The sequence below is a fragment of the Propithecus coquereli genome, unplaced genomic scaffold, assembly GCF_000956105.1.
Source record: "Propithecus coquereli isolate 6110/MARCELLA unplaced genomic scaffold, Pcoq_1.0 Scaffold120, whole genome shotgun sequence".
Classification (NCBI taxonomy): domain Eukaryota; kingdom Metazoa; phylum Chordata; class Mammalia; order Primates; family Indriidae; genus Propithecus; species Propithecus coquereli.
This window is the reverse complement of record NW_012136081.1, coordinates 244,481-260,548: the sequence shown is the minus strand read 5'-3', so window position 1 is coordinate 260,548 and position 16,068 is coordinate 244,481. Positions and strand designations below refer to the sequence as shown.

Genomic DNA, 16,068 nt, shown 5'->3' with positions numbered 1-16,068 from the left:
GAGCTGCAACGGAAATAACCGAGCGCCGGGCAGCGGTTGGCCGAAATAAGCCGAACTCCTTCCGGAAGTAGCCGAACTGTGGGGTCTCGCTCTCCGACCTGAGCCGAGCACCGGGCCTTGTTCTCCGGATCGGCCGAAGGTGTTCCGGAAGGAGGCGAGCCCGAGGCGGGCCGGGCAAGCTTTCCCAGCGGCGGGCAGAGCCTAACGTCTGGTGGGACTTGGCAAGGGCGAGAGGACCCGGAGCCTGGGTCCGGTCCGGTAGGAGCCGAGCTTGTTCCGGAAGAAGCCGAGTGGACCGGCGCCGGCCTCGGCGTCCGGGGCGTGAGGCAGTAGCGGCCGCGAAGACAGCGCGGGCCGGGATGAACCGCGACGGCTGAGGCTGCGGAGGTGCCGGCTGCGCGGGTCCCACCGAGACTCTTGCAAAGCGCCAGCCCCGCACTCGGGGCTTCGCCTCGAGCCGAGCCCTGCCCCCGCGAGCCTTCTGGACCCCTTTGTGCGGCCGGAGGCGGCGGCGGGAACGGCCATGGCGGCCAACATGTACCGGGTGGGGGGTGAGTACCGCGCGCAGGGGTACGGGTCCCAGGGCAGGAAGGGTTGGGGTTGGGGTTGGGACCGGAGAGGAGAGAGGCTCTACACCCGGAGGCACGGGGAGCCGTGTCTGGGGCGGCGTGGACCGGAGCGCGGACCGGAACCGGAACCGGGAGCACGGGGAGCGAGGGTGCGGGGACGGCGACAAGGCTGGGTGCCGAGACTCCCGGAAAGGCTGCGGGCAGCCCCGACGACACTCTTAGGGCCGCGTCGCGGGCCCCGGGGCTGGGGAGTGGGCTTGGGAAGCTGGTTCCGAAGGAGCTGACAGGGTAGGGAGGGGGCGCACGGGGCCGGAGCGACGGCTTTGCCACTCTCGGGGGAGCCGCCCGGAGGTTTCCTCTACTCAGGCGTTATTGTGTGCCTCAGTTCGCAAAGGTGGGGTCCCTGCCCTCGAGTGAACAATTGCTCTTTCCGAGACTAGGGTGCAACTCATCGCTGAGTTGTGGGGGCTGCAGGGGAACCCCGGCTTGTCTCTTTAAGGCTCACTTTTGAGCGAACGATTTGATTTTAGAACGAGGTGCAGCGGGGGTAGGAGGCACATCCTTATTTTCTCTTAGTCTTTCCGCTTGCACATTTCAGAGTGCTCTCTGCCTGAACCCTTATCTCCTTTTGGTCCGCTCAGACCGACTTTCTCTCCTACTCTGGTGCTCTGGCTCTCTCATCTCCTCTGATCTTCCCGGTTCTCCCCCACTCGCTCCTACAGATTACGTCTATTTTGAGAACTCCTCCAGCAATCCTTACCTGGTTAGACGGATTGAGGAGCTCAACAAGGTGAGTGGAGCAGAATACCTACCCCCTCTCCAGTGGTCTCTGTCTTCTGAGGTTTCTAACTTCAGGTGGAAGAGAGGACCCTGTTCTAAGTACCTATTCATATTCATTCATTCATTGGATGTATTCAGGAAAGGCTATTGAGAGCTCAGTGGGAACTTTATTATTCTGTCCCTTGGGAGCAAAGGAAAGGGATTTAGAAGTCTGGAAGAGTTTAACTTGTAAAGACTTGAGTTTTTCTAGTTAGATCCCTTAGAAACTTATTCATTGTTGTTAGTCTCTTTTGTGCATTTCCACTTTCAAATGACCAATTTTCACTGCTACATTTTTCCTCCCCTCAGACTGCAAATGGAAACGTGGAGGCAAAGGTTGTCTGTCTTTTCCGACGAAGGGACATTTCTAGTAGCCTCAACAACCTGGCTGATAGTAACGCCAGTGAGTGTCTTCACCCCCTCCCCATGATCTTAGGCCTGGGCATGTCCCTGCAGGTGTTTCCCCTGGTAGCACGCCCAAGGCAGGGATGTGAGTTTGGGGGTGGGAAATGCCTGGTCTGTGGAGGGAGGCTTGTTTTTTCACGTTGCGGTTGGAAGCAGGGTGGAGGGACCATGATAAGGAAATCCAGAATATGGTTTGTGTGTGTGTGTGAGAGAGATGATAATGATAGCATTTATATAGGGGATGAGGAAGGGTGCTTCTCTAAAGCGGGACAGTTTGGGGTACATTGGGACAATGGGTAGTGACCGAAGGTGAAGAGGAAGAGATTGTACTAAGAGCCTGCATAACAGGGAAGCAGGCTGATTTTTGTAATCAATCACGTGGTGAGAATACATTGGAGGAAAAGAATAGGAAGCTAGGAGATGGTAGGAAAGTTTTCTTGTACTTTTCTTCCTTCTCACCTCTCCCATTTTCCCCTCCACTCCATTTTATGTCTTTATCTTTTGCCTTATCATCCTTCTCTTTAAGTTCTCATCTTCTTTAAAATGTTTTTTCCTTCAGTTTCCTTGGCTTATTTTTCCCTTCCTGCTTTGGTTTTCTTTCCCCTTCCTCTTGTTCCTCCTTCCTAAATTATTTTCCTTTTTTCAGGCTGCTTTGGACATGAAGGGGTTAAGGAGCTGAGCTTACCAAGTTCCCTGGCCCTTTGGGGTTTCCAGCCCCATCTGGCAGGGGCTGACCTTGGCCTTGTCCAATCAGAAGGGGTGTGGGGGGTGTGGTCCCCCATGCCTTAGCACTGGGTTTCCGGAGCACACAGGCGAGGGGTGGAGCCTATTGCACCCCCACTTCTCCCTGAGGTTGGGAACAATGCACCAATGAGCCTGGGCCTGAGGCTTTTCTGTCCCCTCCCACTTTGTTTGGCTCACAGCCATGTTAACCCTTCCACCAAGGTTTTGAGGGAAACTGCAGCTCCTTGGGGAGAAAGGCTTTGGCACTGGCTTGAGAGGTGCTGTCCTTGAAAGCCCCACAAACTATTATTAGCCAAGTAGAAAATGAGGGATAGTCAGGGTTGCATGTGATGTTTCAGAGCAAGAGTCTTCTAAAATCTGGAAAGAGGAACTGGTAAACACAACCTTGTGTGATATTTTTTCATTTTATTGGGTTCCTGGACTTCAGACAGGTTCAGCAAGAAAGAGACAAGTGTGTCTTGCTGAGCCTGGTGTGGGCATTATTTGGGCTTTATGAGTGGTGTCTGAGCATTGGCAGCTGGGTTTGGGATGTATTTCTACAGCATTCTTTGTACTCCCAGCAATTCTTCCCTAAGAGCGTTGATGACAGAGAGTTGGGAACATCTATAATGGGGCACTGGGCTAAGAGAGAAAGCTGATAGGGTAAGAGTGTAGAAGCCAGATGCCTGGGAAATGTGAGAAAACAGCTAAGATAGGAAATGTCTTCCCTCAGTTAGTTTCCAAGGTGGCGTCTTTTTGGAGTAGTTTCTGACTTGGCTTCTTCCTCCCTAATCCCCCAGGGGAGTTTGAGGAAGAATCAAAGCAGCCAGGGGTGTCGGAGCAGCAGCGACATCAACTGAAGCACCGGGAGCTTTTTCTTTCTCGGCAATTTGAGTCGTTACCAGCCACCCACATACGGTACAGGACAATAGGGGCCAGCTTGGCCTGTGTGCACTTAAGTAGAGGATGGAGAGGAGGGGGTGGTGTGTTGGAGATGCTTTGGGAAAGGAAAGAGGAGCTCACACAAGGTTTTCTGACCTGTCTCCTCTAGGGGGAAATGCAGTGTGACCCTCTTGAATGAGACAGATATCTTGAGCCAGTACCTGGAAAAGGAGGTGAGAAAGAGGTGTTGGGAGAAGAGGGAGGGGAGTGGGTATTGCCCCCAAAAGGCAAGAGGAAAGTAGGACAGTGATGAGGTACAAGTTGACAGACTGCCTGTCTTTTTTTTTTTTTGAGACAGAGTCTCACTGCATTGCCTGGGCTAGAGTGCCATGGCCATAGCGTCAGCCTAGCTCACAGCAACCTCAGATTCCTGGGCTCAAGCGATCCTCCTGCCTCAGCTGCCTCCCAAGTAGCTGGGACTACAGGTGTGCACCACCACACCCAGCTAATTTTTTCTATTTTTCGTGGAGACGGGGTCTCGCTCTTGCTCAGGCTGGTCTCGAACTCCAGACCTCAAGCGATCCTTCTGTCTCGGTCTCTCAGAGTGCTAGGATTACAGGCATGAGCCACCATGCCTGGCCTGACAGACTGACTTGGGAACTCCGGGATATATCCCACTGCCTCCTGCCTCTGTGGATTGCTGCCTTGCTTACCTTCTCTCTTCCCACCTCCAGGACTGCTTTTTTTACTCACTGGTGTTTGACCCTGTACAGAAGACACTTCTAGCTGATCAGGGGGAAATCAGAGTTGGTTGCAAATACCAAGCTGAGATCCCAGATCGCCTGGCAGAGGGTAAGCAGCAGGATAGACTATATGGCTACCGGGTTATCTAATTCCAAGGGGCACTTTAACATCATGGTCTCTCTGAATGGCATGCCCTGGGTGTGCAGTGCACATTCTGCGAGGCTGTCTGCTGTGACCCTGACAGAATGAGACCTTAGGAATCTGCAAGGGGCAAATGGGCACAGTTGGGAAGACAAGTCTGAGAGTTGGGGTGTCTGACAGAATCCCAGCAGCAGAAGAAGGAAATGCAATTGTGAGTGATAAGACACCAGTTATCTTCCCCTGCCCTCTCCCTGTTGTTGCTATTGCTTCATTCCCCAGGGGAATCTGATAATCGGAACCAACAGAAGATGGAGATGAAGGTCTGGGACCCAGACAACCCTCTCACAGACCGGCAGATTGATCAGTTTCTCGTGGTGGCCCGGTGAGGGGTGGGTGGATGGGAAAGATGGGCTGGGGGAGGTGTGGATATAGTTCTGAGTCCCACCCATTCTTAGATGTGGACTTTAATTTTTTTTTTCCAGAGCTTGAGTGTTTTCCTTTCTCCTCTGGCTTAGTTCCTCAGCTTACTTGGGCTTTGTTCTTCTTTCCCTCTTGACTTCTCGCTTTTTCTCTTAGGGCTGTGGGGACCTTCGCGAGAGCCCTAGATTGCAGCAGTTCCATTCGGCAGCCAAGCCTGCACATGAGTGCTGCGGCTGCCTCCAGAGACATCACCCTGGTGAGCAGAAGTTGGTGGGTAGTTGGGCAGGCTGGGCTTTGTGGAGATCTGCAGAGCCTGGGCACAGGAGAGGAGGGTGTCTCTGAGGGAGTGGGTGTGTTTAAAGAGCAGTAGCAGGGTGCTGAGGGTTTCAGGTCCTCAACATTGTTCTCCGTCTTCTGTAGTTTCACGCGATGGATACCTTGCAGAGGAATGGCTATGACCTGGCTAAGGCTATGTCTACCCTGGTGCCCCAGGGGGGCCCAGTGCTATGTCGGGATGAGATGGAGGAATGGTCTGCCTCAGAAGCCATGCTATTTGAAGAGGCCCTAGAGAAGTACGGGAAGGATTTCAATGATATTCGCCAGGATTTTGTAAGTGGCTGGAGCTAGGAGGAGAGGTGGGAGAAATGACAGGTGAGGGAACAGGACCTGGGGCCAGTTGCCAGCTCATCCTTCTTCCTTCTGCTCTCCTCAGCTACCCTGGAAGTCACTTGCCAGCATAGTCCAGTTTTATTACATGTGGAAAACCACAGACCGATATATCCAGCAGGTATCATCTGGGCTGGGGAAGCTGGACCAGAGGCCACCTACTGACCTCTGCCTTTGGAGTTGATGACCTTCTCCTTGCTGTGATGTTCTGATCCTTCCCTTTCTGTTTTTTTTCTTTCTTGTAGAAAAGATTGAAAGCTGCTGAAGCAGACAGCAAACTGAAACAGGTCTACATCCCCACCTAGTAAGTGTGGTGGGTAGGGGAGACTGCCATGCTTTCCTTCTCTTCCCCCGACCTGTACCTTCCTCAGTGATTAGGGGTGGGCAGGAGGCAGGGTCAAATTATACAGACAGGGTGGAAATGGATTCTTTTCCTTGACCAGTTTTTTGGTTTCTTCCCCTCACTTCCTCCGTTAGCACTAAGCCAAACCCTAACCAGATAATTTCTGTGGGTTCAAAACCTGGCATGAATGGGGCTGGATTCCAGAAGGGCCTGACTTGTGAGAGCTGCCACAGTGAGTTCCGGGAAGAGACGGGGATGCTGGGGATGGGTGGGAGGTCTGCTCTGGCTCAAGAACCTGAGGGGCTCAAGTAGCATGTTCGTTTCTTCCTTGCCTCCCCCTCCTCTCCATGCTCCTACAGCCACACAGTCTGCCCAGTGGTACGCCTGGGGCCCACCCAACATGCAGTGCCGCCTCTGTGCTTCTTGTTGGATCTACTGGAAGAAGTATGGGGGACTGAAGACCCCAACCCAGCTTGAGGGGGCTGCTCGGGGCACTACAGTAAGGAACAATGGGGGACAGACAGGGGAGAGCGGTAAGCATACTGATGTGAACTTTAGGCAAAGGTCAGAATACCCAACTCCTTTTATGGAGATGGTATGATGGTCAGGGGTTGGTGCTTGATACTGGTTGGGGAGCCAGGCAAGTCGGGCCATCAGTAGAGAGATCAGACAGGAATAAATTCCCTCCGCAGGGAATGGAAGAAAGATGGGCGCCTCAGCGCCTATCTGTATTCTTCCTTCTTCCTATGCCCTTCCTCCAGGAGCCACACTCGAGAGGTCATTTGTCTAGACCTGAAGCCCAAAGTCTCTCCCCCTACACGACCAGCGCCAACCGGGCCAAGCTACTGGCTAAGAACAGGCAAACTTTCCTGCTCCAGACCACGAAGCTGACCCGTCTTGCCAGACGCATGTGCAGGGACCTTTTACAGCCAAGGAGGGCTGCCCGACGACCTTATGCCCCTATCAATGCCAATGCCATAAAGGCAGAGTGTAAGGGCAGGAGTGGTGGGGCTGGTGGTGGGTTCAAGGGTACTTTGGCCAGAGACCAGTGATTCTCTGGGTGTTTAATGACGGTGGGGATAGTAGGCTATAGGGGTTCTTTAAAGAGATTAGACATGGCTTGTGGCCCCAGAAGTGGCCTGAGTAGTGAAGCCCCTTCAGAGGCTTTCATCTTTGTTCTCCAGGCTCCATTCGACTTCCTAAGGCTGCTAAGACTCCATTGAAGATTCACCCTCTCGTGCGGCTGCCCCTGGCAACTATCGTGAAAGATCTGGGTATGGGATGGGGAATTGGACTGTGGATCCAGGCTGGGGATAGGATGGGGAACCAGCTAGGGTGGTGTCAGGCTCCCAGTCCTTCTCCTATCAAGCACCTTCTCTCCTGTTTTTTTCTTTGCCCTCGAGTCCTCAAGGATGTAGTCTAACAAACTGTACTTTTGTGGATTAATGTTTTTTATTAGTTATCCAGCATTACCATATTGATTTGATAAGATCACAGTCATGTGATTTTTTTTTTTAAATACTGGTGATTACTGGCCAGATCTTTCCCCCCATCACTACTTTTGGGCATGCCCAGGTAAACTGCTGGCCCAGAGAAAAGAGATGGAAGTGAAAAGGGGAAACTGCATAGGGAAGAAAAGTTACAAAGTTCTCTACTTTCTTCCCTCCCCTGTCCCCCGGCAGTGGCCCAGGCACCTCTGAAACCAAAAACACCTCGGGGTACCAAGACACCGATCAACAGAAACCAGCTGACCCAGAACCGGGCACTGGGGGGCATTATGGTGAAACGGGCCTATGAGACTGTGAGTTGACAGATTGGGGTGAGCCAAGCTGACTTGAGTGGGCTTTTGTTTTTGGAAGGAGTCTGAGAGGGTCCCTTCCCTCATTGTGCTGCCCTGCCCTTTTCCAGATGACAGGGGCAGGGGTCCCCTTCTCTGCCAATGGAAGGCCTCTGGCTTCAGGGATTCGCTCAAGCTCACAGCCAGCAGCCAAGCGTCAAAAACTAAACCCGGCTGATGCCCCCAATCCTGTGGTGTTTGTGGCCACAAAAGATACCAGGTAGGGAGTCCACCATGAGGGGGCTGAGAAGTTGCCAATCCAGCTTGCTGGGTATGGGAAATAGGAGTATCTGAGCAACACCAGCTTCCAGGAAGGCTGTGGGTGCCGGGTGGGGATGCTGGAAAAGAATGGGCTGGAAGGCAGAACTGCAGTGGAGCATGTGGGGTTTCACCTGGGGGTCTTAGCATTCTCTAAGCCTTTTCTATTAACCTCTTGCTCTTCCTGGCTAGGGCCCTACGGAAGGCTCTGACCCACCTGGAAATGCGGCGAGCTGCCCGTCGGCCCAACTTGCCCCTGAAGGTGAAGCCAACGCTGATAGCAGTGCGGCCCCCGGTCCCTTTACCTGCACCCTCACATCCTGCCAGCACCAATGAGCCCATTGTCCTGGAGGATTGAGTATCTGTGGGGAAGGGAGGCAGGCTGAGAGGTAGAGGGTGGGTGCCCAGGGCACCCAAACCTTCCTTCCCTTTAGTATCAAAGGGAGTGAGGAGTGAGGAAGGGAGCAAATGAGTGTGTCCCTGGAGGGGTTGGGCACCCTCTGGTGTTACCACCTCAAGACTTGTCCCCTTCCCATGCCTCTCCATGCTTGGTGATGGAGGGCAAACTGCAGGAACTTGGCCTGTGTGGGAACCTAGCCTGTTTTGGGGGGTAGGACCCACAGTTGCCTTGGACAGTTTCGGGGGGAGGGTTTTTTAATTTTTTAAAAATTTTGCCTCCCTTTGTGAAAGGGGATGGGAGAGGGGAAGAGTAAACAGATACCAGGTGGTGGTACCTGGTTGGGGGAGGGGGGCGTGCACTGCCATGTCTATCTTTTTTTTTTTTTTTTTTTCCTAATTGGGGGTATCTCTTTCTGTCCGGTGTCCGGACTTTCCTAATTGGAGTTTGAGGCCCCTAAGCTGGCATCAGCCCCAGGCCATGCTCACTCTTTCCTTCCCTCCCCTTCCCCCTCTGCCTTTTGTACGCCGGTTCTCAGAAATAAAGATCTTTTGTCCGTTTTTTTAACCTCGGATTCTGTAATTGGTTCTTATAGTAACAAATAAAAAGCTGTTTTCTTCAGCTCCTCTTGGCTCAGCTGTTCTCTGCCATGGATGTATGGGTGTGTGTGTGTGTGTGTGTGTGTTGGGGGTGTCTTTAAGAGGGAAAATAAAGGACAAAGGACAATAAAGGAGGTACAGATGGTGCTTGCCCTGTGAACAGTTTTATGATATGCAGCCTGGACTGAGGCAGCGGCCTTGTGGGACCCAAACTGCCCCTTATCTTCCAGTGGTGCTGGAACCCAAGCACCATCTTGGCCCAGATTCATTCAAAGGAGTTAGGATGAGCTGGCTCTCTGGATGGCTAGTAGCCTCTGTAGGAAGGGGGCATGAATCTTCCTTTCCTCTATTTCCCAACTCTTACTCTCCTCTCCCTTTTCCTTAGAGGATTCTGGAAGTTGCTGGTAGCCAGGGTAAGATGTAGCCCACTTGGTGTGCCTGTGTGTGGGGTCACAGGAAGATCTTACCACATAGCTCTGTAGTGTATTTGTACAGACGGCTGCTTCAGGCTCCTCAAGGCCAGCTAGCCTCAGCAACTGCCTGGATATCTGGGTCCAGTGTAGTGCTGTTTCCTTTCTGCCTTTTTTAATTTTGGGAGACAGAGACTCACTCAGTTGCCCTGAGTAGAATGCCCTGGCATCAGCCTAGCTCACAGCAACCTCAAACTCCTGGGCTTAAGCGATCCTCCTGCCTTGGCCTGTCAGTGTTGGGATTACAGGCTTGAGCCATTGCGCCCAGGCCTTTGGGCACTTCCTTTAGAGATGGGAAACGGTCTCAGCAGTTGTGACTTGATCAAGGTCACAGACCTTGGTTTGTCTGACTCAGGTCCACTGCTCTTTGCATGACTAGAAGCTGTGGATTGGTAACAGTATGAGCTGCTTAGACCCATCTGATAGTCCCTGTCCCTAAGGCCTCCCCAGCTCCTATACTCCCTCCCTGTCCTAAGCCACACCTCGGTGGTGTCGGGAGGAACTGACCATTATACCAGTCTGGGGGGCAGCAGCACTTTCCCTGTCCAGTGTCTTCACTCAGCTGCTACCATAGTAGGGTTCGTCGCAATGCCTTGACGAGGGCAGGTGGCTCCGGTGCCTCATGAGTACAACACGCAGCCCACTACTGCGTAAGGAATGAGCCTGGCTCACCGGGACCGCAGCGATCTGGCTGTGGCCTCGTGGAGTCCAAAACGTGCCCGGTGGGAGCAGAACTCCCCAACCAGGGATGGGAAGCGGTCGCGGAGCATCCGTTTTGCGGGAGGACTGAGGACAGAGGGAGAGAGTAACATCCTCAGAAGGCTGAGAGTCCAAAGACAGCCCTGGGCTCCGTGGGGCAAAGGATCGGAAACCGCCCACCTCCTACCTTCATTCTCTGGGCAAATATAAGGTGGAGGGTACAGCCGCGCGGGTCGCCACTGCCGGGCGCAGGAGCTCACAGCCGGCACGGGACCACCTGGCTAGGAGCGGCAGGGAAGACACCACCTGGCGCGGGTCTTTGTGGCTGCTGTTATGAATATTCACGATTCTTTGGACCAATCAACGCTTGAACAGCTCAGAGCACACCAATCGGCTTACTGCATGCGGATAAGCACCGTAGAAGGATGGGTGGCTTTTCCTAAAACGGGTAGGGACTTGACATAACCTAGAAACGGAACTCTGAGCCGAAGAAGCTCGGTTTCCGGAGGAATGCGCCCGTGCCATTGGTCGACGTTTACGTCACTTCCTATCGGACTGGCGGAAGTTACTTCCCCGCGCGCTGCAATTTGGGGAAGTGAGTTCTGGTGGTGGGAGAGGTGGTTGCGTTTTGTCGGTACCGGAGAGTCGCTATGGCGGCGCTGGATTCGGATGTCGAATCACTGCCGCGTGGGGGTTTCCGCTGCTGCCTCTGCCACGTTACTACAGCCAACCGTAAGCGGTGGCTAGTGAGGGGGGTGGTTGCGGGCTTTGGTCTATTGGTTCTAGCAAAGTTAGGGTTATAGGGCATAGTAGTTCCTGTGAAGTCTGTTGGTAGGGTCACATATCCCCGTTCTCACTCCGCATGTCCGAGGGGATTGGAGAGTGGGGAAAGCCCCACCTCATTACACTCCTCCTTCCTAGTACACGAAATCTCCACGACGAAAGTTTTATTATTTTATTTCCTCTTCAACCATCATCTATTGGACATTTGCTCTGTGCCTGGTATTCTTCTGGTCTTTAGGGTGGGGGGAGGGGTTCAAAGATGAAAGAGCTCACTATCTAGAGATTGAGACAGTTTCATTGCTTAACAGATATGTTTGGAGAGCTGTAGGACCACAGAGAAGGCAGTAATTAAGTCAGGATGGGTGAAATAGGTGGCGTGAATGGAGCATAAGGTACCAGTGAGGAAGAGGCAGAAAGTGGGTTAGGGGAAGTAGACAAGGTCCTTGTATGACTGGGAAAGGAGCTCAGTGAATCCTGAAATTCTGCTTTTGAAGTCTGGAATCATGATCTTCCCTAAATGGTCTTCCATTCTTCTCGCTGTGAATGGGACTACCATTATTTGTCCAGTAGGGCAAACCAGAAACCCAGAAGTCTTCCTTGGCTCCATATTTACTTGGTGACATCAAACAGCTGACTTACACAAATAAAAATCATAACAGCTAGTTTTTCCACATTTGTCATGTACCAGATTCTCTGCCAAGTGCTATATATGAATAATAACTAGGTGGGGGGTACTGTTATTAACTCCATTTTATATCAAAGGAAATTGATGGATAGGGAGTTTAAGTAGCTTGGCCAAGGTCTCACACAACTTGACAGAGCTGGGGTTTGAACTTGGGCAGTGTGATTTCAGATCCTGCACTTGAAAACAGTGTACCATACCCAGAGATGATCCATGAGGAATCGTCCAGGGTTCTGATTTATTTAGTTCTTCTATAGATGACCTGGATAAATTAACTGTTAATTTCTTCGCAGTTCTCAGGTGTTGCTCTACGTAGCACATATATATGATTTAAGAAATACTTGTAGTATAGCTAGTTCTTCTGGGAACCACTTAGAGAATGCACTATATAGACAAATGGACAAGAGAGGAAGGTGAAAGGAGCCAGGACTTTGTTTATTCAAAGGTCACACTTTCTGCGGCTTCGAATGTCAGTAGGATTTAGGCATGCAGAGAGCAAAGGCAGGTACACTGAAGAGTGATCTGGATGTTTTTGTCTTACACTCGTCTTTGCAGGACCCAGCCTAGATGCCCACTTGGCAGGCCGAAAGCACCGGCACCTGGTAGAACTACGAGCTGCGAGAAAGGCCCAGGGACTTCGAAGTGTGTTCGTTAGTGGCTTTCCCAAGGATGTGGATTCTGCTCAGCTCTCTGAGTACTTCCAGGCATTTGGACCCGTGGCCAGTGTCGTCATGGACAAGGACAAGGTAGAGTGACTGGCTCTAAGGGTAAAGAATGAGTCAGATGTGCTGCATCTGAAAAGAGATGAGAGAGAAACCAGAGGCCTGTTTGGGCTGGTTCTTAATATGGCTTGTCCTTGATAGATACCACAGTACTTGGGCTAGTCTAGCTTTGTGAGTTTCTCACACCTCCCCTACCCCCTTGGATTTTATCAGTTCACCAGAGTTAGTCACTGGGGGACTCCTTTGTCATTTATTTATTCAGTGAATCTTTTATTTGCCAAATATTTATTTACTGCTAACTTTGTACTGGGCACCATGCTTAGGGCAGTATTCTGAGTAGTGAATGGGATAGATGTGGTTCCTGCTCGCACAGAGCTTACAGTCTAGAGGAGAAAGTAGACAATTAAATGAGTAATTATAGTGAAAGTTGGTGCTTAAAGAACAACATACTGTTGGAGGATCAACCTGACAAGAAACTGGTTGATAAACCAGTTGGTAGTTTTTAAACTTAACACTGAGATGTACTTAGGTTAAGGTTATTTGGTCAGACCACCCTATCCTCTGGACATTGCTAGACAAACAAGCCCATTCTTTGTGGTCCTTTTTGCCTTGCTTCCCTGCAGACCTTTTATTAGTGTCCATTCAGTCCCTTGAAAAAATTTCACTGTTGCGGTGCTATGCTCTTAGGTCATATTGTGGTTCTGAGGCTGCACTCTAGTTATGTAGGCATGGCTTAGGTGATCCCAAATATTCTCAGCAGCCCAGGTTATCTTTTAGGATCGGGTGGGGTCTGTTTTTATTAGGCATTCAGCAACTGAACTACAAATGGCTACAACTGAACGATAATTTTTTAATTTTCTAATTTTTCAGTTTTTCTCATGTAACGAGAAGTCCAGACCTGAGCAGTCCAGGATTTTGCTGTTTTCCTGTGCTGTTGTTATTGGCATGTGGCTCTTGCTTCTGAATCTTTAGGCAAGAAGAAGGGGCAGGCTGAAGGGGAGCTGAGTATAAAAAGCTAGTGCCAGCTGGGTCTGACTCCCCTGTTCCCTCTTTTTCTTTATTTCTGAGGAAAATACTCTTTCCAGAGGCCTTCTGAGAAGACTTCTACTTATATCTCAGTGGCTAGAACTCTATCATTTGGTTACATCCAGCTATAGGCAAGCCTGGGAAATTAAGCTTTTTCAGATGGGCACTTTGCCTCTCTGAACAAAATCGGGGCTCTGTTAATAAGGAAGAAGGGGAGAATATATTTTGGGTGGGCAATTGGCAGTGTCTGTCCCAGGATACTTCTTTAGGAAGCTCCATGTCCCCATTTTTGTTGATACTTAATTTTAATTGCAAAGAATGATCTTTTCTTGAACTTAAATCTCAAGTTTCTGAGGCTTCTAATTATTATAACAATAATGATTAAAATTTTTATTGAGTAATTACCGTGCACTAATTGTGTGGTAAGTACTTTACATGCAGTATCTTATTTAATCTCCACACTTCCTTGAGGGAAATTGTCAGTAGGAAGTAGGCGATTTGGGAGTTTAAGACCCTACTTGAGAGCCCGTCACAGGTTACTTCTTTGAGTTTCAGTTTCTTAATTTGTAGAATGGAAATAATAATACATACCTTGTAGTTGTCTTATGAGCCTTAGAAATAGTTTATATGAACTCCTTGGTTTATAATAAGCCCTCAACAAGTGGTAGCTCTTGCTAGGGATGGTGGTATCGAGAGGAGAAAAATGGCCAGGACACAGGCTTCTGAATCTGCTACTCCTGCCCTTCCTGATGCCTTCTGTAAGATTTTGGAGAGAAATATGTGCACAAAGACAAGGCCAAGTACAGGGACACCTAATTTCTAGCTGAGGCTTTGGTTGCAAACTTGATGTTGAACTGCAGTCGGTGAGCGGTGATTCCTCAGTCAAAAGACTGGCCTGGGCAGGTCCAAGTTGCTGCATTTGTCCTTGGCCTCCCTTTGATTCTTTGCTCTGTTTGGTGTAAGGCCTGTGTACTGATGAGTCCTCCCACCCCTGTTAATTTTTGTATATAATATGAGGTAAAGGTCCAATATCATTCTTTTGTATGTGGCTATCCAGTTGTCCTACCACCATTTGTTGATAAGACTGTTTTTTTCCCATCGAATGGTCTTGGCACCCTTGTTGAAAATCAGTTGACCATAAATATATTGGTTTCTTTCTGGGTCTCAATCCCATTCCCTTCATCTGAATGTCTTATCTCTATGCCAGTACCACACTGTCTTGATTGCTATAGCAGGTACCTTTTTATAAACAGGATGAGGGACCAGCTTTACCACTGGAGAGGATATACAAGAATATGGACTTTTGTCCCAAAGAGCCGTGTTTTTCCTGCCCCTGCTAATACTGTACCTTTAAAAAAATATGGCCCAATGAATATCACTGAACTCAATCAAATCATAGCGATACAGCTGTCACATTGCTGTTATTCCTTGATGGCAGGTCCCTTAAGGATAGGGTTTATGTGTTTATATTTATGCCTAGCACAGTGTTCATTACTTGGATTCTTAACAAATGTTAAAGGAATGGAATTAAACCAGGAAAAGTGAGGGGGCTGGCCATAGTATAATCTGTGAAATGATGTCATTGGGAGAGTAAGGGACAATAAAATAGGTAAAATGAGATTTTCAGAGGCAGACTGGGGTGAGAATAAAATGTGTGGGATAGGAATGAGGGAGAGGATTGCTTTTCTAAGTATGTCCCCTGTTGTTACCAAAACAGCAAGCAAGCAAATGTTCCCGATTTGTGGGATAGTCCCCATTTCAAAGATCTTCTTCCACTGTCAGACCACGTGCTTGCATTCTTGGTTCCAAAACCATCATCCCTGCCTCTTTTGTGGTTTGCCAGGGAGTGTTTGCCATCGTGGAGATGGGGCACGTGGGTGCTCGGGAGGCTGTCTTGTCACAGTCCCAGCACAGCCTGGGAGGACATCGCCTGCGTGTCCGGCCACGTAAGCAGAAAGAGTTCCAGAGCCCGGCCTCCAAATCCCCCAAAGGAGCGGCCCCCGACAGTCAGCAGCTGGCCAAAGCACTAGCCGAGGCCCCAGATGTGGGGGCACAAATGGTAAAGCTCGTGGGGCTGAGGGAGTTGTCTGAGGCTGAGCGGCACCTTCGGAGCCTCGTGGTGGCCCTGATGCAGGAGGTCTTCACAGAGTTCTTCCCTGGTGAGTCGCCTCCCTGCTGTATCCCTCCCTGTGCTTCACTCCCCCACGTCTGCATGCCAGTCCCCCCTCAGCTAGAGTGTTTGGTTGCTCTTCCATCTTTGTTTCCTGTTGTGTTCTTCCACCCCTTGCTCCTCCCTGATATCTCTTGACCTTATCCTCTATTCGGCACCCAGGCTGTGTGGTCCATCCTTTTGGCTCTTCCATAAACAGCTTTGATGTCCATGGCTGTGATCTTGACCTCTTCTTGGATCTGGGTGACTTGGAAGAGCCCCAGGTGAGTGGCCAGGGAGGCAGCTGGAAAGAGTCAGTGGGAATGGTCATGTTACAGATCCGTTAGCTCTTCATGCCTTGGTTCCTTATCTGTAAAATGAGGATAATAGGGCCCACCTGAAAGGGTTATTGTGATTGGGGAAATGTGAATATGGATGGGCATTCCACGGGATGAAAATGAATTGACATGGGATGGCAATCGTACGTAACAGGAAAAAAACCAGATTTCAAAATGGTATATATAACATGACCTTGTTTTGGAAAAAAAATACATTAAAGGATATACAATAAGATAATTTGGGGGGTTTTGCTTATCTGTTTTTTCTTTTTTTTTGTATAAATTTGTGGGGTATGACCCGGTGTGGTGGCTCACGCCTGTAATCCTAGCACTCTGGGAGGCCGAGGCGGGAGGATCGCCTGAGGCCAGGAGTTCGAGACCAGCCTGAGCAAGATC

General features: G+C 50.3%; 2 protein-coding genes across 2 annotated transcripts in view; both read left to right on the top strand.

The window, feature by feature from the left end:
• The first annotated feature begins 64 nt into the window (after window positions 1-64).
• MTA2 (metastasis associated 1 family, member 2) lies at window positions 65-8,828 on the top strand. Its single transcript, XM_012665004.1, has 18 exons — window positions 65-551; window positions 1,292-1,359; window positions 1,698-1,791; window positions 3,317-3,434; window positions 3,568-3,631; window positions 4,133-4,250; window positions 4,563-4,665; window positions 4,860-4,959; window positions 5,124-5,312; window positions 5,416-5,490; window positions 5,615-5,673; window positions 5,847-5,944; window positions 6,072-6,211; window positions 6,474-6,702; window positions 6,897-6,986; window positions 7,395-7,513; window positions 7,621-7,769; window positions 8,000-8,828. The coding sequence occupies exons 1-18, from the start codon at window positions 524-526 to the stop codon at window positions 8,163-8,165; spliced, it is 2,007 nt and encodes a 668-aa protein (XP_012520458.1). The 5' UTR covers window positions 65-523; the 3' UTR covers window positions 8,166-8,828.
• A 1,642-nt stretch (window positions 8,829-10,470) lies between these two features.
• Window positions 10,471-16,068, top strand: part of TUT1 (terminal uridylyl transferase 1, U6 snRNA-specific) — an 11,523-nt gene continuing 5,925 nt past the window's right edge. The window contains exons 1-4 of the mRNA XM_012664994.1: window positions 10,471-10,704; window positions 11,993-12,183; window positions 15,029-15,344; window positions 15,518-15,618. Of these exons, the coding sequence (XP_012520448.1) occupies window positions 10,623-10,704; window positions 11,993-12,183; window positions 15,029-15,344; window positions 15,518-15,618 (690 nt within the window). The 5' untranslated portion in view covers window positions 10,471-10,622. The remainder of the gene's footprint in view (window positions 10,705-11,992; window positions 12,184-15,028; window positions 15,345-15,517; window positions 15,619-16,068) is intronic.

What these genes read in the sequence shown, in the direction of transcription:
- MTA2 (XM_012665004.1), top strand. Translation starts at nt 524, where the DNA reads ATGGCGGCCAACATGTACCGGGTGGGGG. An exon ending in TTACCAGCCACCCACATACG is followed by an intron (nt 3,435 to 3,567) that starts GTACAGGACAAT and finishes TGTCTCCTCTAG; the next exon opens with GGGGAAATGCAGTGTGACCC. An exon ending in TGAAACGGGCCTATGAGACT is followed by an intron (nt 7,514 to 7,620) that starts GTGAGTTGACAG and finishes GCCCTTTTCCAG; the next exon opens with ATGACAGGGGCAGGGGTCCC.